The sequence below is a fragment of the Malaclemys terrapin genome, chromosome 23 (assembly GCF_027887155.1).
Source record: "Malaclemys terrapin pileata isolate rMalTer1 chromosome 23, rMalTer1.hap1, whole genome shotgun sequence".
Classification (NCBI taxonomy): Eukaryota; Metazoa; Chordata; order Testudines; family Emydidae; genus Malaclemys; species Malaclemys terrapin.
The window spans coordinates 7,787,064-7,808,428 of NC_071527.1; the positions used below are offsets into that span (position 1 = coordinate 7,787,064).

At 54.6% G+C, this 21,365-nt stretch overlaps 1 protein-coding gene across 9 annotated transcripts; it reads right to left on the minus strand.

Moving 5' to 3' along the window:
- Positions 1 to 1,122: 1,122 nt before the first annotated feature.
- Positions 1,123 to 20,744, minus strand: SMUG1 (single-strand-selective monofunctional uracil-DNA glycosylase 1). Of its 9 annotated transcripts, none has more exons than XM_054013113.1 (5): positions 20,658 to 20,744; positions 15,374 to 15,525; positions 14,060 to 14,162; positions 10,638 to 10,924; positions 1,123 to 3,947 (listed from the first exon to the last, which is right to left on the minus strand). In XM_054013113.1, the coding sequence occupies exons 4-5, from the start codon at positions 10,911 to 10,913 to the stop codon at positions 3,420 to 3,422; spliced, it is 804 nt and encodes a 267-aa protein (XP_053869088.1). In that variant the 5' UTR covers positions 10,914 to 10,924; positions 14,060 to 14,162; positions 15,374 to 15,525; positions 20,658 to 20,744; the 3' UTR covers positions 1,123 to 3,419. The 9 variants fall into 9 exon arrangements, with proteins under 9 accessions (XP_053869088.1, XP_053869083.1, XP_053869089.1 ...); XM_054013108.1 differs by having other exon boundaries at positions 10,638 to 10,956; XM_054013114.1 differs by lacking the exon at positions 14,060 to 14,162.
- Between the last annotated feature and the right edge of the window lie 621 nt (positions 20,745 to 21,365).

The following is a 21,365-nucleotide window of genomic DNA, read 5'->3' on the forward strand; positions in this document are numbered from 1 at the left end:
GCATAGAGGAGCCTTTTCGGAGGGTGGCCAAGGTAAAAAGGGCGGCTCTAAACCAAGAGAGCCCAAAGCACAGACCTCCAGACTGGAGCGCTGGGAGAAGACCACAGCCCAGTTGGAGCCCCAGAGGTATGGGGGTGGGAAAAGGGCGCAGGCCGCATAAACCTTCCCACATGCGAACTGCGAGTGCCATCAAGCACCCCCAACCTAAGGGGGAGCGTGAAACTGGAGGGGCCTGGTGTAATTCTCACCAAGGAATGGGAGGGATGCGGGGGCATCCATGGGAACGGGGGTAGGTTCGAACTTCCCCGGGTCACTGGCTAAAGTGACCCTGCTCAGTTCGGTCTCGAAGGGGGAAGAGATGTGACGAACTGGGCCTGTTCTCACTGTGGTCTGTGAATGCTGACAGGGGAGTGTGCTGGGATAGTCTGCATTGTAGGATGGGATCTGCCCGAGGGCGCATACCTGAGTGTGTAACATGAGAACCCAGGAAGGGGTTGAAGGCGAGGCGACTCCTTAGCCCGGGAAACTGAACAAAGGCTGTGGGAGGGGTCGCTGAAGGCGGAGGGCTGGAAGCAGGCTGGAGGGAGGCTGGAGAGATGGCTGGGGGGCAGAGATGGCTCTGACCCCCCCAAAGGGGGGTGGGCTGGCATGCCCTGGGACCCCAAGCTGGACCTAACTGAGGGGGGCCCTGTTGTCTGTGCCTGCAAGACCTGTCTTGGACTGTATTCCTGTCATCCAAATAAACCTTCTGCTTTACTGGCTGGCTGAGAGTCATGGTGAATCGCAGGAAGCCGGAGGTGCAGGGCCCTGAGTCCCCCAATACTCCGTGACACAGTGCCCTGCCTGGTTCGAGCCAGACACACTAGCCTGCTACAAAAACAGACCCAGATCTGAACAACATCACCCAAAAGCTGCAGGCTTAACTGAAAACAGCTTACAAAGTGTTCCTGTTTCCAACACTCAGGTGCTCAGCTCCCAATGGGGTCCAACCCCCAAATAAATCCGTTTTACCCTGTATAAAGCTTATACAGGGTAAATTCATAAATTGTTCATCCTCTATAACACGGATAGAGAGATATGCATAGCTGTTTGCCCCCCCCAGGTATTAATATATACTCTGGGTTAATTAATCAGTAAATAGTGATTTTATTAAATATAAAAAGTAGGATTTAAGTGGTTCCAAGTAATAACAAACAGAACAAAGTGAATTACCAAGCAAAATAAAATAAAACACAGAAGTCTAAGCCGAATACCGTAGGAAAGTGATTACAAATGAAATCTCACCCTCAGAGATGTTCGAGTAAGCTTCTTTTACAGACTAGCCTCCTTCTAGTCTGGGTCCAGCAATCACTCACACCCCTGTAGTTACTGTCCTTTGTTCCAGTTTCTTTCAGGTATCTTTTTGGGTGGAGTGGCTATCTCTTGAGCCCGCTGAAGACAAAATAGAGGGGTCTCCCACGGGCTTAAATAGACTCTCTCTTGTGGATGGAGACCCCCTCCTCTCTCCTATGCAGAATCCATGTGCAAGCTGGAGTTTTGGAGTCACATGGGCAAGTCACATGTCCATGCACGACTCAGAACTTTACAGGTGGCAGCCATTGTTCAGATGCTACCTTGAACGTCCCCAGGTAGACTTCTTATGTGGATTGGAGTCTTCCAAGGTCCATTGTCCGTTAAGTGTTTCTTGATTGGGCACTTAACTTGCAAATTCCTTTCTCAAGAAGCTGACCAAATGCCTTACTAAGGCTACTTAAAATCAAACAAGTACACAGCCAATATTCATAACTTCAAATACAAAAGTGATACATGCATACAAACAGGATGAATATATTCAGTAGATCATGACCTTTGCAGAAATATGTTACATGGCATATGTAGCATAAAACATATTCCAGTTATGTCTCATATACATTCATAAGTATATTTCCATAAAGCATTATGGGGTGCACCATCACAACTGAGATACGTGGTAAGTGGGAAATGCCCACAGCCGGCCTTTCAGTGGCAACAAAGGAACAACTGACAAGACAGATTTACATCAGGACCAGCCAGACGTGCTGATGGCCCATCAAGAAGAATTCACTCTCTGAGACTCCTCAGAGAGGCCACATACGCAATGGGAGCTGCCTAACCCCCATGTCACAGCAAGGATCTTTCTAGCACCTGGAAGAAAGTATAAAAAAAAGGGACAGTGACATCATCACGTGTCCTCTCTCCTCCCCCACCTACGCTGAAGGCAACAAGAATGCTGGGAAGACAAAGGCTTTGAACTGAGGAGACTGGTCCCAGGCTGAGAGAGCGATCCAGCCTGTGTATTAAGAACTGTAACCTGTGTATTAAAGAACTGTGTATTAAGAACTGCAACATCCAGAGGGGTGAGAAAAGCTGTTTGATGTAAATCTTTCTTCGTCTGTTCAAGTTAAGAATAGACTTGCAGTCTAAATTCTATTTCTTATGTAACCAACTTTGACCTCTGTGCCCAACACTGATAATCACTTAAGTTTATTAACTACAGGAAGATAGATTTTATTTTCATGTTTTATCCTTAGCAATGAGTTTGTCTAAAGTGCTTGGGGAATCTGCTCAGATTACAAAGGCTGGCGCATGTCCCCTATCCTTTGACAAAGGGGCAAACTAATTAATGAGCTTGCATGGTTCAAGAATAGGTTTTGAGGAATGTAAGATGGTATATTTCTGGGGTGCAAGGCTGGGGGCTTGGGAGATGTGCATAGTTCAGGAGTGGCTTGGAGACCATTCATGCAACTTAGCTGGGTGTGTCCCTGCATGCTGGTGCTGAAAGATAACAGCCCCTGGGGGGGTTGGCAAAACATGGTTAAGGGGGCACAGCGATCCCACAGTTCCAGGTCATACCTCAGGGATCCCGTCACAACAGGACACCAGGCGGTGGATCTGGGCTCGTGTAAATTGGTCAGCACTCCAACCTGCCTCCTGATGTCAAACACCAGCTCATCTCAGTGTGAAGGGGGCCGAGCAGCATGGGAACCAAACTGGTTTCTAACAAGCCGGGGATGGAAGGATCTGACTTGCCCTTCCAACCAGGACTGGTCCCAGCCACAGCAGGTGGCAGAACTGAAGACAGACCTGAACCAAACCCCCAGCTCGTGAGGATCTGAAAGCTGCAGTCCCTGTCTCCATCAGACACCAGTTGAGAGCAGGATCCAAGGCCGCTCCTCTGCAGCTCCCTATGGGGGATGTAGATGGTGGGTAACAAGACTCCAGGTGGGGGTATGGGGAGGTAGTGTTGGTGCAGGAAGCCCCAGCTTTCAGGATGGGGCTCCTGTTATCCACTAGTCAGCGGCTACGGCAATAGAAATGTATGTCCTAGGTGGCCAGGAGCATTGGCCATGAATGAGACCCAGCGAGTGTCTCCAGCAGTGGGTGCCCTCCCTGCCCCAAGCTCAGCCCGTCAACAGGGGCAGGACATGCAGCTCCTCCAGCCTGGCCTTGGCAATGGCCTCCCAACCCCTGTTGGCCTGGGGGTTGCGGGGCGAAGGGTGCATCAGGCCTTCCACCCGGACCTGGAGGCCGGCCGAGGCCAGGGCCTTGCGGGCCCGCTGCTCGGCGAAGCGGCCCACGCCGATCACCATAGCAACACTGAGCAGGCGCACGGCCTGGGCCAGCCCGTCGTCGCAGACCTGCAGCAGGCGCTCGCGCTGGGCGGCCGGCAGGTCGGCTGGCGTCAGGTTCTTGCCACTCTGGCTCATGAAGAGCAGCGGGCAGTGGTTGTGGACGAAGCAGCGGCGGAAGAAGGCCTCAGGGCCAGGGCACAGCGAGCGGAAGAGGCCCCAGAAGCGGGCACCGCTCACCTCTGTCTGGGGGCACTCCAGCCCCAGGACAGGTCTCTTGGGGTGCTCCTGGGCCGGCTTAGACACCTGCCCGCGGATCTGCAGCCACTCCCGGACGTGACGCACCTCCCCAAAGGGCACCTGTGGGGGAACAAGAGCAGGGTCAGAGAGGAGCCTGACCAGCAAGATCCTGCTTCCTCCATCAGGGGGAGCCATGGAGCCGGAGCCACAGCCATTGATAGACTAAAGCCAAGAGCCCCAGGGAAGCAAAGGAGGTAGACACTATGGGAGGCAGTGTGGCCTAGTGGATAAAGCATCACGTTAGGAGAGTTGAGTACTGGTCCTGGCTCTGCCATTGGCCTGCTGGATGACCTAGGGCAATACACTCTGTGCCTCAGTTTCCCCTCCCACCCTTTGTCTATTCAGAGTGCAAGCTCTTTGGGGCAGGGCTATCTCTCAGTCTGTTCAGTGGCCAGCATGCTGGGATGGTTGGGTTCCTATTCTGGATCCGGGCCTCTGGCCACTGCTGCTATACAAATGTATAACAACCACCCTTATTTTATTCTAGTCCTGGGAATGGAGCTCAGGAGTCCTGGCTCCCATCCCCCACCCCTGCTCTAACCACTGGACCCCAGTTCCCTCTGAGAGCTGGGAACTGAACACAGGAGTCCTGACTCCCAGCCCCCCTTTTTCTCCCCCCCCCCTTTACCCACCTGGACAGAAAAAGCAGAGACAACCAAGCCCCCTCCTGCAACCTTCTGCCCCAGCAAACAGCCCTGTTTGAAGATCTGCATGGCTCCATCCCCAGAGCCATCCCTGCCAGGCCTGAGCAAGCAGTCAGGGCTCTTCTCTGTCCCTCCTCCCCCAGCAGCCAGGCAGAGGAAGGAAACACTCCCCGGGAGTAAGTGGCCCCATCTCTAACAGGCTGGGATTAGGATCCCGCCGTACCACGGCCATAGATAATTGATGCCACCGCAGAAGGGGCAGGGGGGAGACGTTGCTTCACCCTTCCCCACCCTAACACAAAGACAGGCCAATGCCTGGGACTGACTGGGTGCCCCCCTTGCCAGAGAGCCCCCCAGAGCAGGACTGGGGAAGGGACACTTGGTATAATGACCCCACTCCCAATAAGGTGGTAACAGGAGTCAATCCCACTTATCTCTCCCCATTGAACCCCAATCTCCTGGTAGCCCACTGCCATCCCCCACCCCCCCCCAAACACACACACCGGGGGCTCCCTCCCCCCGGGCCACCCCCCAAAATAGTAATGCAGGCTGTTTGCTGACAGGCCAGATGGGGCCACTCGTGTGGGAGACAGAAAAGGAGAGAGTGAGAATCACACACAGCTCTACCAATGTCCCTCAATCCTGACCCGCAGCCCCCTGCTATCCCAGCTCTGGACTTGCTCACACACACACACACACACCCCGCTCTGCCAGCGCCCCTCAAGCCCAACCTGCAGCCCCCTGCTACCCCAGCTCTGGGCTCCCCCCACACACACACTCTGCCAGTGCCCCTCAATCCCGACCCACAGCCCCCTGCTACCCCAGCTCTGGGCTCCCCCCACACACACACTCTGCCAGCGCCCCTCAATCCCGACCCACAGCCCCCTGCTACCCCAGCTCTGGGCTCCCCCCCCACACACACACACACACTCTGCTGGTGCCCCTCAATCCCAACCCGCAGCCTCATGCTACCCCAGCTCTGGGCTCCCTCCCAGTTCTGCCGACGCTCCTCAATCCTCACCTGCAGCCCCCTGCCTCCCTCTGTGCCAGTCCTCAAGAGCTCCTAAGCCGAGACCCTCAGGCAGCTGCAAGCAAATACGTCATCTGGGGCCAGAAACAACCTAGACCCTTTGCAGCTGAAAGGCTAAGGATGTGGGGCTTGGAGGGGCTGTGCCGGCCCCTGGGGAGTGCCATTGGGATGCAGAGCATTCCACCACTGGGACCCCTTACCAGCAGCCTCAGCAGAGATGCCACCCACCGCCACGCCTGCCCCCCCCCACCTGCATCATATCCCCCACAGCAATACACTCGCCCAAAAGGAACCCACGTGCTCTCTGCTGGATGGGACCTGGTGGGGAGATGCTGCCTTGGGACCGTTGGGACTGGGCATCCAGCTCCCTGCAGCGCCAGACCAACGGGGCAGGAAAGAGCCTGCAGCTGGCTGGAGAGGAGTGCTGGGAGGAGAGAGATTTGCAGGCAGAGATCAGAGGGGAAACGGGGGGAACTGTTACCATATTGGAGCCATGGAGCTTCCCCTGCCCGAATTGAGGGGTGACACGCCAGGCCGTGAGGGACGGGGGTCAGCGCGGACCCAGCTGCAGAGAAGAGAGACTGGGCTTTGTTAGCAGAGCAGCGTGGGGTGGAGGGTGTGAGAGGAGACATGAGGCTGTGATTTCCCCATACAAGGCACTCGCTGGTCTCTGCCGGTGCAGGTCTCCGTAGAGGGTCCTGGTTATTTTCTCCTTAATGAGAATTAAGTGACCACCAGACAGCCAGCTCTGGGGGCTGGAGTGCACAGATCAGAGAGCAGTGGAGCAAGCTACACACATGGACTCACCATTCGCGGGCTGCAGCTTCCGTCCATCTGTGGCTGGAGGACAACTAAAGCCCAGTCCAGTGCTGAGATGGGCAATGAGGCGGCCAGTCAGCGCCCACTAGCATGGTGCATTAGGTGGTGCAGCCACCTCGGCCCTCAGTTCATTTCACACTGGCCACCCTGGAGGCTGCACTCAGCCCATAGCCATCTGGTCACCCGCAAGGGGCATGGTGGATCTGCTCCCGGACTGACACCGCACCCCCCCCCCCATGAGATGGAGGTTATTTGGAAAGGGGGCAGAGAAGGAGCACGAAGGCTGGAAGCATCTATGTTGGGTGGGGGGAGGGGAAGGAGGAGACTGGGGCAGAGAGTATGGGATCTGAGCTCTGACTCGGTCCCCAGGGGAGGCCCAGAACTACCAAGTGCCAGATCTTCAAGCACGCGGCATGTCAGGAACTGAGCTCTTTGGAGGATCTGGGTAGGAGCATCACACTGGGAGCTGCGGATCTGGTCCTGGCGTGGTAGGAAAAATAAAACCTCCCTGACCCCTACAACCAGCCTGCTCCCTGAAGCATGAGAGTTGCTATCTAGCTCAGGCACTTTTACAGCCTCCATTCCCACAGCCTCTGAGCACCTCACAATTTCAGATGTATTTACCCACACAGCCCCTGGTAGGGCTATTATCCGCATCTGGGCAACTGAGGCAGTGAGCCAAAGGGACTTGCCCAAGCTCACACAGGGAAGTCTGTAGCAAAAGAAGGATTTGACCCCACGTCTCCTGCATCCTAGGCTGGTGCCCTAACCACTAATGCCATGCTTCCTCAGCCCCGAAGCGCACACAGACGCCTTGTTAAAAGGAGGCTGCCCCTGAGAGTCGGACAGGGAAGGCACACCGGGGAGGGGTTAGCATGGCAGGGGATCGGAAGGGAGGAAGAGGGAGTCGAGGGAAGATGCCCAGATGTGGTTTCTTGAGGCAGAAGGGGTTTGTGACAGCTGGGAACGAGGGCTGAGAGCGACTGAGACGGCGGCGTCACGAGGCGGTGGAAGGATCCTAACCCACAGCCCCCAACACTCACCCCAATGGCTACAGATCTGCTGCCCCCACCACAGACTCCCAACCCTGCTGGCCCCCAGAAAGGAACTATGGGCTAGGACATCATGGCGGCCGAACGAAGCCGGCTTCTGTGTTATTAGCTCCCCGCACAAAAGTTGAATTGATACAAAATAACGGGGGGGGTCCCACCGCTCCCCCTCACGGTCCTGGTCCTGTGCTGCCCTGATCTGTAATCGTATTTCAAGAGAAGCCAATCTCACCCTCTGCAGCCCCCGGCCCCCGCAAAACACACATCCCCCCGCCCACGTCTATCGATCGCCCCTGGGTCTAATGTCAAGATAATGCCTCCCCTCACCTCTGCTCGCCAGATCTGCCAATTAGCAGCTGGACAAATACAGCTTGGTGGGAGACACCCCAACTCCCCAATATAAATTAAAGCGCATTATTGAATGATTTGTTTAGCTGATCCTTTGACCTCTGACCCCAGGACCAGGGCTGTCAGAGGGGATCAGTGATGGAGCAGCTGTCAGGCACCGGGAGAGGAGAAGGGGCTTGGGGGAAGGGGTCTCCGTCTTACTCTCCCGTCCCCTCACATCATCCAGCGAGCGAGCCATGTGCTGCTCTCCCACTTTGTGGCCCTCTGCAAATGGATTCAACTATGGGTGAGTGGGGTGGAAGCAGTCACAGGGCAGCCTCCCCCGTCTGCCAGTCATTTGGATAAACTGGCCAGCCCTCTAGTCAAATGCCCACTGAGATCCTAAGTGTGGTACAGGCAGGATCAGGCCCTAGAACTGGGACTGGGAAGGAGCTGGCTGGACAGACACCTGGGTGACAGAAGGGCTAAGGCGTTACCCATGATCCTCCTGTGATGTGGTTTTCCTGGTCAAACTCCATTATTCTTGTTATCTTAAAATCCCTCCCTGCAGCTTCGTACGGACAGAGGGTCCTTCTTCACTTCCTTTCCTAAAGTGCTGCCATTAAACAGCTGCTGCATCCCACCCCAGAGGTGGCTGCATTTAGATTGAGAGCTCTTTGGACCAGAGACGGACTACTTGTTCTGCGTTTGTACAGCGCCTAGCACAATGGGGTGCTGATCCATTACTGGGGCTCCTAGGTCCGAGGTTTTCAAACTGGGGGTGCACCCCCTTAGGAGGGTGTTGAGGAACATTTGGGTGTGCGGGGGAACGAGTGGCCGTGCGGGGGGGGGGCCTCAGGGAGGGAGCTATACCTCCAACCCCTGACTCACCTCAGCGGGCCACCCAGCCTATGGCTCAGTGTCAACGCCTCTGCGCCCAGTGCTGGCTCCGCCCCCAGAGACCATTGCGGGCACCTTCCCCCACCCTGAAACCCCCAGGGGGGAGGGGTCGCAACCAAAAATTTTAATTCAAAGGTGGGGCTCCACTCAAAAAGTTTGAAAATTGGTGTCCTAGGTGCTACCACGATACTCATAAATAATAAAATAATGTTAATAATAGTAATTTCAGTGCAGGGTGAAGTGTAAACAGCTGCTGTGTCCCACCCCAGAGGTGGCTGCATTCACAAACTAAACAAACTGCAAGACTAAACCACAGTAACAAATCACAGCCAGACAGGAAACTCAATCTATCCAGAGTACTTACATAGTACCATTACCACTGTATCTGAGCACCCCAAAACCCCCTTGTGAGGCAGGGCTATCATCCCTATGGTACAGATGGGGGAAACTGAGGCACCGAGCAGCTAGGAGACTCCCCCAAAGTCTCACATGAAGGCTGCGGCTAAGCAGGAGCTTGAACCACAGTCTCCCAAGTGCGAGGGTAGGGTCTGAACCACCAGACTCTCCGTCTTCTCATTGAGCAAAAGGAGACTCATAGTATAGAGCCTATGACACACAGCTGAGCAGTTCCGGTTCCATCCAGGAGAGGGCAGCAATCACACACACGTGTGCGCATGCGCTAGCGCTTTGCAATATCTTCGCAAGCCCTGGACTCTGACAGCAGCTTTCCGCTTTGCTCTGAACCGTGGCCTCTGCTTCCTGGCATGGCATCAAAGCAGGCATGGATCTACATGGCCCCTGTCCAGTCAAACGTTAGAGGCGGCGGCCGGGAACCCTGGTCCCCCCTGGGCACAGGGAACCAGGATGTTAGAGCCTGCTACGCGAGCAGCACTTGAGGGAGCTGCAGCTCCTTGGGCAGAGGAGCATTAGCGGCAGGAGATCCTGCTGCAGCGCAGGCACCTAATTACTCCCCCAATTAATGCTATTAATATTAACCAGCTGCATTGTATCAATCAACCGGCTCACGGCTCCCAGCTGCACCCACTGAACAGAGCACGCTCCCAGGCTGCTGCTCTGGGCTATCCTGGGGGGCACATCATCAAAATGTGTCATGGTCCAAAAGGTAGGGCACTGGACCAGGACACCTGGGTTCTATTCCCAGCTCTGCCATGTGCCCATGGGCAAGTCCCTCCTCTTTATATAGAATATAATAATATATGGAGATATACCTATCTCATAGAACTGGAAGGGACCCTGAAAGGTCATCGAGTCCAGCCCCCTGCCTTCACTAGCAGGACCAAGTACTGATTTTGCTCCAGATCCCTAAGTGGCCCCCTCAAGGATTGAACTCACAACCCTGGGTTTAGCAGGCCAATGCTCAAACCACTGAGCTATTTCCCCCTCCCCCATGTAGATCATGAGTTCCATGGAGCAGGGATGGCCTCCTATTATGTGTACGTGCAGCACCAGGCGCACAACCAAATCTTGGGTGGGGCTTCTATGCTCTGCTATAATGCCCATACTAACGTTATTTGACTCCACGGAGCTACGGCCGATTGACACTCGCTGGGGTCTGGCCCCATTGATTTCCATGGAGCTATGGCTGATTGATACCCACTGGAGATCAGGCCCATTGGTGCAAATGTGCAAGGTCTCATCCCCCCCCCCCCCCCCCCCAATCACCACACACTGGCTGTGGTCAGTAGGTACAGGAACGTCTTGTAGGCACTTCCAATGCACTCACCGTACAACTTAAGACATGTACCAATTCTGCCCCGGCCCCCAAGATTCCAGCTCGAATGTGGGGAGACTGGTCTTACCTAAAGCCTTAAAGGGCTCTAGGGCCCATAACAACCCGGGGTGAGATCCTGGGCCCACTGAAATCAACGGCCAAACGCCCAATGGGGCCGAGATGTTGCCCACAGTCGCTGCTCCAATCCCCACCTCCCCCAGGTGCCCCCCATGGGACAGGCTGCCTTACCCCGGTCTGTGCCATCCCAAAGGGGCCAGGGTTCATGCCGAGGAAAAGCACCTCTTTGGGGGAACGGCAGTATCTCCTCACGTAGTCCTCGTGGGGCTCCCAGGCATACTCCAGAGGGTTGTAGACGTAGCAGATGGGGTCGAGGAAGGAGAGCTCCCTGAGACGCACGTTCTGCTCCAGCTCGGCCTGCAGGAACTGGGTGGCCAGGACGTCCCCCTGGATGAAGGCCGGAGCCACAGGGGTGGCACTGAGGGGAGCATCCGGCTGCTCCATCATGCTGCCATCTCCTGCCAAACAGACACTAGCCAGTAAGAACCACCTGGCAAGAGAGGTGAGGGAGATGTGTGATGTTTGGGGGCCATTTTCAAGATCCCTTATGAGGGAACAGATTCCCTTCCCCATCCCCTGCTTATCCACAGGGCACGTGCAGCTCTAAGCGCCTGCTGCCAGGGCGGAGAGGGGAGCTGGGTCTCCGTGGTGCCACTGCTGGGGTTGCCAACAGAGAACCAACTGTCGTGGTGGCTCTGGGCACACACACAGCTTGGTCCCACTCCAAGGCAGCACGTGACCGAGCAAACTCGCCTGACAGAGGCCGCCGTGGATGGGTCATCCCCGCTGACCCAGGCCGAAGGGAGCTGGCGCCCTCGGAGTCAATGACTCCAGCCCAAGCCACTGAGTCCTCCTGGCTGGGAGCCCAATTCAAACCTACAGCCTCAAGGTGAAAGGCAGCACCGTTCCCTTGAGCCAGCCGGGCCCTGACCTGGGCTCTAGACATGGAAGGCTCCATACCCTGTACCCAGGACCCTTGAGCATCTGATGCCAATGACCTGGATTGGAACTGGGGCCCTCTTAGAGGTGAAAGGCTCCATATCCCATTCCCTGATCTCTCCTAAACCAACCAGTCCCTTGACCCTGAGGCAGATAGGAGCCAGTATTCCTAACAGGAAAGGCCCCATATCCCATTACCCACCCCCTTGAGCTAGCCAATCCCCCCACCCTGCATCTGGATCACAGCCACACACACCCCGAGTAAAAAAGCCCCATATTCCATCTCCCCTAAGCCATCCCCCATCACCAGCAGCCTGGGGCCAGATTGGAACTAGTGCCCCCTAGAGGAACTGGGGTAATGGAATATGGAGCCTATCTCCTCTGAACCAGCCGGGTCCCCCCACTCTGGGGCCAGATTGGAGCCAGCGCCCCCCTAGAGGAGAAAGGCCTCATATCCCAATCCCACATCCCCAGACAGCCTATCTTGTACCAGAATTCTTTCTGTGCTGTAACTCAGATGAGTGATTTCGTCGTAGCCCTGGTTACAAGTGAACCAAGAAAGACCTCCACATAGATCCCTCCACGGGGAATGTGCTTTTTATAGCCTTTTTTATGACTGTAATTAGTAAAGCATTCGCTCAGATACAAACCATTACTGTAAATAATCTATAAACGCTTTGTGCTGTGATTAAACACACACACACACACAACCTACAAAACCCAGATTCGCACTTCCGCACGTGAGGGAGGAGAAAATTAACCTTCCAAGAGCCCAACCGTAAGGCGCTTGCAACGAGCATTATCATTCAATTACGGTAGCACACAACCAAGATCAGGACCCCATTATTATTATTATTAATTATGTGTATTACAGCAGCGCCTGGGAGCCCCAGTCTCGGGCCAGGTCCCCTGTGCTCTAGGCACTGTACAATATTTATTAGGTGTATTACGGTAGCATCTCAGAACCCCAGTTATGAGCCAGGACACCATTATGTTAGGTACTGTGCAATATATTTAGGTGCATTATGGTAGCATCTAGGCCAGGACCACACGGTGCTAGGAGTGGTACATTATTTATTATGTGTTTTACAGTGGCACCTAGGAGCCTGTCATGGACGAATTTGCTAGGAGCTGTCCGAACGGAGAACAAAAAGTCCCCAACCAAAGAGCTTTCAGTTTAAATAGACAAGGGACAGCAGGAGAAACTGAGGCACAGACAGAGGAAGTGAATTGCCCACAATCACCCAGCAGGCCAAGCTTAGGGTTGCCAACTTTCTGATTGCAGAAAACCAAACACCCTTGCCCTGCCCCTTCTCTGAGGCCCCGCCCCTTCTCTGAGGCCCCTTCTCCACCCTCCATCGCTCGCTCTCCCCCACCCTTGCTCATTCACTCATTTTCATCAGGCTGTGTGCGACATGTCCCTCTAGCTCAGCCGTTCTCAAACTGGGGGTCAGGACCCCTCAGGGGGTTGCGAGGTTATTTCGGGGGGGGGGGGGGGGAGGGGGTTGCAAGCTGTCAGCCTCCAACCCAAATCCTGCTTTGCATCCAGCATTTATAATGGTGTTAAATATATAAAGAAGTGTTTTTAATTTATAGGGGAGGTCGCACTCAGAGGCTTGCTATGTGAAAGGGGTCACCAGTACAAACGTTTGAGAACTACTGCTCTAGCTCCTAGACACAGAGGTGGCCACGGGGCCCCATGTGTGCCCCCTGTCCGCAGGCGCTTATCCTGCAGCTCCCATTGGCCGTGGTTCCCAGCCTAGGAGCTGGAGGGACATGCCGGCCACTTCTGGGAGCCACACAGAGCCGGCCGCTGCAGCCAACCAGACTTTTAGCGTCCCGGCCAGCTGTGCTGACTGGAGCCACCAGGGTCCCTTTTCGAAAACAGGATGCCTGGCAACCCTGGAGCACGCAGGTCTGCTGAGCCCTACTCCACTGCCCCAGCCACTAGGCCAGCGTTTCTCAATCTTTACAGAGCGGCAACCTCTTAGTTGAATCAAAACTGGACACGTTTACTTTCAGAGTAAAAAATGGATCAATGCAAACAATGCTAGGCCTGTATAACTGATGCTTTGTGTGCGTTTCGAGCCAGGGACAGACAACACTTGATCTTGACCGGTCAGGAAATGGGGGAACGAAATTTTCTTTGCTTAGATTGTAACAACATTTTCAACCCCTGTGATTGCCTTTTGTCACCCCACCTCCACCCCCACGCCTGGGGATGGGACCCACCACTACAAAAACACCACCCTTTACTACACCACCTCTCTGCATCCTACCTTGCTGCCCAGCGCCGGGAAGCATGGGGTATCAGCACAGTGGGTGGAAAAATGGCATATCAAACCTCTCAGATCACAAGAACAAATGGGGATAAACTGGTGACCGAGGCTGGAAATGAGAAGGCTTTGTTTCCAGATTCAGAGATTGTAAGGCCAGAAGGGACCACTGTGACCATTTGACATCCTGTATAGTACAGGCTATCAAAGGAGGGCAGGTCAGGAACAGTCTCCTTAGGACAGTGGGGGGGCAAAGGACCTAACTAGTGTGAAGAAGGAGCTTGCTAAATTTCTGAATGGGCGTATCTGATGGGGTTGCTGAGACAGCAGGGACTGGATGTGGTGTCCCAGGAGATTCCATCTGGTCCTCCATCCTACCTGAAGCAGGGCCAACAGGTGATGCTTCCGAAGCGACTGACGCAACACCCCCACAACAGTAGGTTGTTTTCCACCCCCTTCCACTTGAGGATTTCTAAGCACTCTGCAAACAAGAGTTGGTCACGGTTTACGCTCTGATTCCGGAATCTTTTTCATAGAGTCCAAGGCCAGAAGGGCCACCGTGATCCTCTAGTCTGACCCCTGCGTAACAGAGGCCACTGAACTTCCCCACAATCATTCCTGTTAGAACTAGAGCAGATCTTTTAGAACGTCCAACCTTGATTTAGAAATTGACAAGGGATGGAGAACCCACCCCGCTCCTTGGTACATCGTTCTGATGGTTAATTACCCTCACTGGTAAAAACGTGCACCTTAGTTCCAGTCTGAATGCATCCAGCTTCAACTTCAACCATTGGATCTTGTTAGACCTTGGCCTGCTAGACTGGGATCCCCTATAGACTGGGGACAATCTAGAACAATGCCAAATTCAGCTGACTAGGGCTTAGACCGCTCCAGTCTTGGGGCAGGCAGGCGAAGGCACTGGGCCTGATGCAGCTGACTCCCAAGCAGGCGTGAGCTCTCCCAGAGCAAACTGCACTGTTGCCTATGTGCACTGGTGCAGCTATGCCGGTTGCCGGAGTGGGAGCCAAACCCCAGCCTAGACAGCTAGTACATGTTCCTCACCAGCATCTGGCCATGCACCGGGCACGTGGCAGGATAGCCAGGAAGGCCAAAAGTGTCCCTGATTTTAGCCCCAGATGATGGTGTGTTCCATAGAGCAGGATGTTTGCGAATGGGACATTTGCGACTCTCCTGTTCAAAACGTTTGCGTTGTCCACTGGGAGGAGAAACAATTCTCTGGAAAAGGGAGACGTGTGTGATCCAGAAATGCCAGCAGAACTCCTGGGTTCTATCCCTGGCTCTGTGAGGGCAGTGGTGTCTAGTGGTTAAAGCAGGGGGACTGAGTGTCAGGGCTTCTAGATTCTATGCCCAGCTCACAGAGGGGAAGTGGTGTCTAGCAGTAAGAGCAAGAGACTGGGCACTATTCTGACCCCATCACTGATTCTCTGTGTGATTGTGGGTAAGTCACTTCCTCAATCTGCACCTCGGTTTCCCCACCAGTAAAATGGGGATAACGACCATGGACCTTCCTTTGAAACACACTTTGAGGTCAAGGGATGAAAACGTGCTGTCCTACAAGCACGCAGAATCTGTTGCTATTATTAATAAGTGATTGAGCGCCAATATGGTGCAGTGGCTGCACTGGCCTGGGTCTTAGGACAGCTGGGTTCTGTTCCCGGCTCTGCTACTGACCTGCTGTGTGACTGTGGTAAAGTCCCCTCCTTGAGCTGTGCCTCAGTTTCTCCTCACTCCTCCGGTCTATTTAGACTGTGAGGTCTTTGGGGCAGGAACTGTCTCGCTCTGTGTCTGTCCAGCACCCAGCACCGCAGGGCCCTGATTTCAGCCTGGGTAATATCAATTATCATGAGTTCAAAAAACAGAGCAAAGAATTGCTTCTGCCCTTATGAGGGTATCCTGCCACCCGACCTCCTCCTAATCCGGGAAACCTCAAACCCTCAATGCAGAGGGGAAGGGATTGTCCCATCCAAGGCCACCCGGGGCCAAGTAGGGCAATTTGCCCCAGGCCCCGCAGGGGCCCCACGAGCCCTGGCCCGGCGGCGGTCCGGGTCTTCGGCAGCAGGGGCCCCGCGAGCCCTGGCCCGGGTCTTCGGCGGCATTTTGGCGGCAGGGGGCCCTTCAGTGCTGCCGAAGACGTACAGCGACTGAAGGGCCCCCGCCGCCGAAATGCCGCCGAAGACCAGGACCACCGCCAGGTGAATACAAGCGCCGCAGCTCCCCCGCTTTGCCCCAGGCCCCCTGAATCATCTGGGCGGCCCTGCTCCCATCATCAAACGCTCTGCTTGCACCAAAATGTAATCCCCTTGCCAACTGTGCAGGGTATAAAGCCATCTGCCCCAGATGGAAACCGCCTAGGAAGTCCATGCTCCCAGATGATGCATTAGCAACATCCCACCTGCTGGAAAAGGGGGATGCCTTCAATTAACACTGGAAGGGGACGGGACACAAGGTTAGCTGAACAGGTTCCCCACAGAGCATCAGTCACAAACCAGATGGTCTAGATTCCAGGTAGCAGTACGGAGGGGCTTTGGAGACTCTTCTCTCGAGACAGCCATTCCCAGCTTCCTCCAAAGACTAGATTTTCCTTAATCCCTCTCAGTTCCCTGCAAGCCCCTGTCCCACAATAGTCCAGGTGGGCTGGCTTTGTTACCATTGGTCAGCTAAGTCAGGTGGTTTGGGTACGGGACATTATTTCTGCTGTCCAGCAGTGGAGGAAGCTCCCACCCATTTGGGTCATAGATTTGAAGGCCAGAAGGGACCATTATTGATGGGGTGTCAGGAAGGAATTCCCACTCCCACCCCCAGCTCAGATTGGTTGGGACCTTGGGGGGTTCCGCCTTGCTTTGCAGCATGGGGCGTGGTTCGCCTGTTGGAATTATCTGGGCATATCCCACCTAATCAGCTCCCTACCACTGCAGGGGTCTCTGGCATCAGTGACATTTCGATCTCCCCTGTTCTCTGCCTGTGGCGCACACGGGTCTGTCTACATGGCGAGTTACTGCATGGCAAGCCAGGGTGAGACTCTCCAGCGCCCCAGCTTGCCGCACAGGAACATCCCATGTGGACACTGCCACAGGGCAGCAAAAGTCGCAGCATGGCCAAGCGCCCCGCGCTTTCATGGCCATACATCTCCTGAGGACAAAAATGGTTTTGACCACCTAATGCCATTGGGCTCAATACAGAAATAACTGGTGAAATTGAATGGCCTGTGACATAGAGGCTCTAATGAACTCTTCTGGCCCAAAACTCTACCCTCCTCTGTAGCACCGGCCAATCTCACCCACTGAGTCCTGCATGCAGGATGAGCACATGAGAGTCTTGCTATTTCCTTCTGTGGGATCCCCCGTCCGTCTGCACCTGGTGTCTCTTGCCTACTACTCAGATGGGCAGCTCCTTGGGGCAGAGAACATCTTATTGTTCTGTTTGCACAGCCTAGTGTGGGAAGTCCTGGCCCATGACTGGGGCTCCTAGATGCTATGGCAATAAATAAATCAGAAGAGTAGCCATACTGCAGAAAGCTCAGGTCACCTCTCCTAAATTGGTGGTTTCCAGGAGCTGGCTCACACCTGAGATACATCATGGTGGAAGATCCATTAACTGGATCTTTACCTGACTCCCAGCCCACCCGATCACCCACCCACCCACTAGACCTCACTCCCCTGCCACAGCCAGGGATAGAACCCAGGAATCCTGACTCCCAGTCCCCTCCTTTCACAACTAGACTGCAGGCTCACTTCTCCAGCTGAGTGAATTTAGGGGCCCGATGGACACAGCAGGAGAATGAAGTTGTCCAGATATTCACAAACCAGGTACAGCTGGGCCAGTCCCCCTTCCCCCCACCCATCCCATCCTCAAATTGCAGCTGAGCAAATAGGTTGCAGTGAATAACTCCGCCTCATTCCCTACAGCTGCCAACCGATCAACGCTTCCTCCAAATAACTGGATTTTCCTTAGTGCTGCCTGGTTCCTGCAAGCCCATCGCTCAATATTCTAGCTGGACTGGTTTGACTACGACTGATCAGCCAAATCACATGGTGTGGTTTGGCTTCCCCGACTGGTTGAGCTGGCAAAGCATTCCTGGTTTGGATGCTCCTGTTACAGAGTGCAAAATTGGGTGTCAGCAAATAACCCCTGGAATCTGCTTCCCCCAAACACCCGGGCCAAAGCAACAAGTGCACAATCCCCTCCCACGTCCCAGCCAAGGCCACTCTGCTGGGACTGCCCAACTGGGAACAAGGTTCATGGTGGGTTTTATGCCTTGTACCTCTGTCTAGTGAAACTGGGCTGAGGCAGCATGGCACTGCCCTGGGATCCAGGACATCTGGGTTCTATTCCCAGCTGTGCCCCCAACTTAGGTCCAATCCCTTCCTCTCTCTGTGCCCATAGGCTAGGAGTTCTTTGGGGCAGTGACATCTCAGCATGGATCCGTGCAGCCTCCAGCACAATGGGGAAGATAGTTGGGGTGGTCTACATGCTACTGTAATACAAATAACGTTCAGACCTACCAAACTCACCGTCATTCAGTGCTAACAGCTCTTTGTCTCAACAGGACTGATCTGAACTGTTGACCTAGCTGCCAAAGGCCCCAACCCCAGAGGCAGCTGGCCTCTGCCCTGCTCAGTCTTTGCAAAACTAGTTTGTCCGAGGCCTAAGGGCTGTTGACATCGGCTGCAATGCAGCTCCTCTGACCTGGCCTAGGTTGCAAAACAGGCCCAGAGGGGTCGCTACCAGCAGATCAGATTACTTGATGGGCCAGCCTTAACCATCTGACAGGGGCACCACTCAAACCAACAGAGTGCACTGGGAATGGGTCTCTGAACCTTTCATCTCCAGGTCACCAGTTCAAACCCAGGCAGGGCCCACAGTGACACAACCATGGGAGTGCTGCTCAGTGGAGAGTGACATGGCAGGTGCTGGTTCAGTTCCTTGGGGGACAGGAAGCCACATCGCAAAACCCATCGGCACAAGGAGCACTAACGGGCTCCTTCCTTGGGTCCTTGACCCCCTGCTAATGGGCTATGGAGATGAAGCTCCCCTCTGTCAGGGGGCTGGGGAGCAGAGATGAAAAGAAGATTTCCTAGGCACAGGGGCAAGCGGGGAGGAGTCCTTGGCATCGTCCTACAGCCCCCTCTGTAGGTGGAATGGGATGCTCTGCTCACCACGCCAGGTCTTCACCAATAAAATGGGGGCAGGGAAGGGGCCGGGGAGCATGCTCAGAGCCCCCAGGGCCTACATTCTCTGTGTCCCCATCCTGGAGCAAGGTCGACACCAAAGCTCAGAACGTGTGAGAGCCTGTCATGGGGACCCCTGTAATGGCAGCTGGAGCGGCAGGCCTAAGTCTGAGAGGGAACCTGGTTTGGGATGTGTCTGCACTCCCGCTGCTGGGATGGAGCTGGGAGCTGCCTGGATGTGCAGCAGGCCTCCCCTGGATCCCTTTCCAGCCCTGGGTTCAAATCCACCCTTAATTCTCTGATAGTCCCTACGGCAACACACTAGAGATTTTAATTCAATACCCAGCCCCAACCTCTTACTCCTGTCCCAAGCGCTGCAGGGGGAGCACCCCAAGTTGCTCTACAGCACCAGCTCTGGCCAACCTAGACACTGCACCGATGAATCCCAGCCAGCCACATTTGGATAGAGCGTGCTAGTGTGATACAAAGGGAGCAGAGATGGAAAGATCTTATAAACGCCATCTGTAGCAGAGCTAAAATTGGGGAAACATTTAGGACTCATGAACACTTTCATCCATGCAAATCATGTCCCATCACAGAGACCCAAATGCGGCACTTTCTATCTGTGCAAATACTCACCCGTCAAACTCTCTAACTATTGGCCCAGCTCTGGTGCAGTCTGATGTTTCCCTTTCACAGATGGCCAACATTTCAAACAGAGGCCCTTGATTTCAGGTGCCCAATTTTACACCATGAGAGGCTAAGCAGCCAACAGCTCAGCTGAAATCCACAGGAGCTGTGGGCTCCCCACTCTTCTCAAAAAGTAGGCCCAAAGTGTCACAATCTGGGCACCCAAAATCAGTGGCCAATTTCAAGAACATTGGCCTAACCATCTTGCCAAAGGTCACACAGCCAGCCAGAGGCACAACCAGTGAAAGCCAGGTTGTCTGGCGCTGAATCGCTGACTTTTTGCTGCCTGGAAATAGCCCAGGGCCTTGTCAACTTAGCAATGCATCCACAGGGACAATCTGAGAGATGGTACCACTGGCTGGGCCCCACTGAATTGGGCTTGAGCAGAGTAGGGGGGCCAATAGGGCAGTTCTCAAATTTTTCCATGCTGGGGATCTCTCCCCAAGACTCTTGGAGAGGCTTCCTGGTTCTGATCCCGCGCTGTCCATGCAGCGATCGAGACCTGGTTACATATATAAAACTACTAGGGCAGGGCCAAGCATGGCTGGGTTCACGCCACATCAAACAGAATGATGCAGACAGGGATGACTTGCGGGAGAGGGGCAGGGTGAGTCAAACCAGGGCGCCTGGACCAAGCCGCAAACTAACCCAGGGCATCACAGTGGGGGAGGGGCAGCTCCCAGGGTGCCCCAGAGAGGGTGCTTCACCCCGCACTGAAGGGGAGGAGAGAACAAACTCCCTCCCTTCTTCATTCCCCCACCCAGCTCCCGCCTCCCTCCCCAGCTCTCCCCTCCACTTCCTCCTTCTTTGCTCCCCCTCCCAGCACCCCCTTCTTCATTCCCCCTCCCAGCTCCCCCTCCACTTCCTCCTTCTTCTCCTCTCCCCCTCCTGGCACCCCTCCTATCTTCACCCCCCCCTCCGCCCCCATCCCCCGTGGGAGAGGGGGAGGAGGCAGCAGACAAAGGGAGGGCTGCATTCTCTTTCCCCCACCGCCCTTTCTCCACTCCCCCCCTTGGGGCAACATCCAGCTCTTCCCTCCTGCCTCACCCTACGGGCCCCGGGTCCAAGCGCCGCCACCCCACTCGCCCGCCCCTTACCTGCCTCCTCCAAGCTCAGGGTTCTCCCCCCGGGCGGCCAGCTTCCCATGTGCCCTCGCAATAGCCGCTGGGAGCTGTAGTCCTTCCGCCTTCCACGCCCCTTTGGCACTCAGCTACAGCCCTTCCACCCTCAACTACAGCAACCAGCAGGCTCACGAGAGCCACGGGGGATGCTGGGAGATGTAGTTCCGAGGGGAAGAAGCATGTGGATGCCTGGTTCACTGCTACAGCAGCATCAATTGACATGTGTGTGTTTGTGTGTGTTAAAGGGACACAAGTGGAGGGTGTTATAAGGACAAACAGGTGGATGGGTATGTTATAAGGACACAAGTGTTGTGTGTGTGTTGTAGGGACACGGGTGTGGGTGTTATAGGGACACACAGCCGTATGTGTTTTATAAGGACACAGGGTTGTGTGTGTGTTATAAGGACATGGGGGTTATATGCACATACAGGTGTGTGTTTGTGTGTGTTTGTGTTTGTTTTAAGGACACAGAATTGTATGTGTGTATGTGTTATAGGGACACACAGGGTGGTGGGTGGGTTAATATTATAGGGACATAGGCAGTTAGTTGAAAAATAGAACCAGATATTTTTTCTTAAACAACCCCACTTTTGCCAATTCTCACAATTTTATCACACGTCTCGCACTATTTGATTTTTTTTAAAAGACCCAACGCCTGAAGTCATAGAATTACATGAAAAAGAA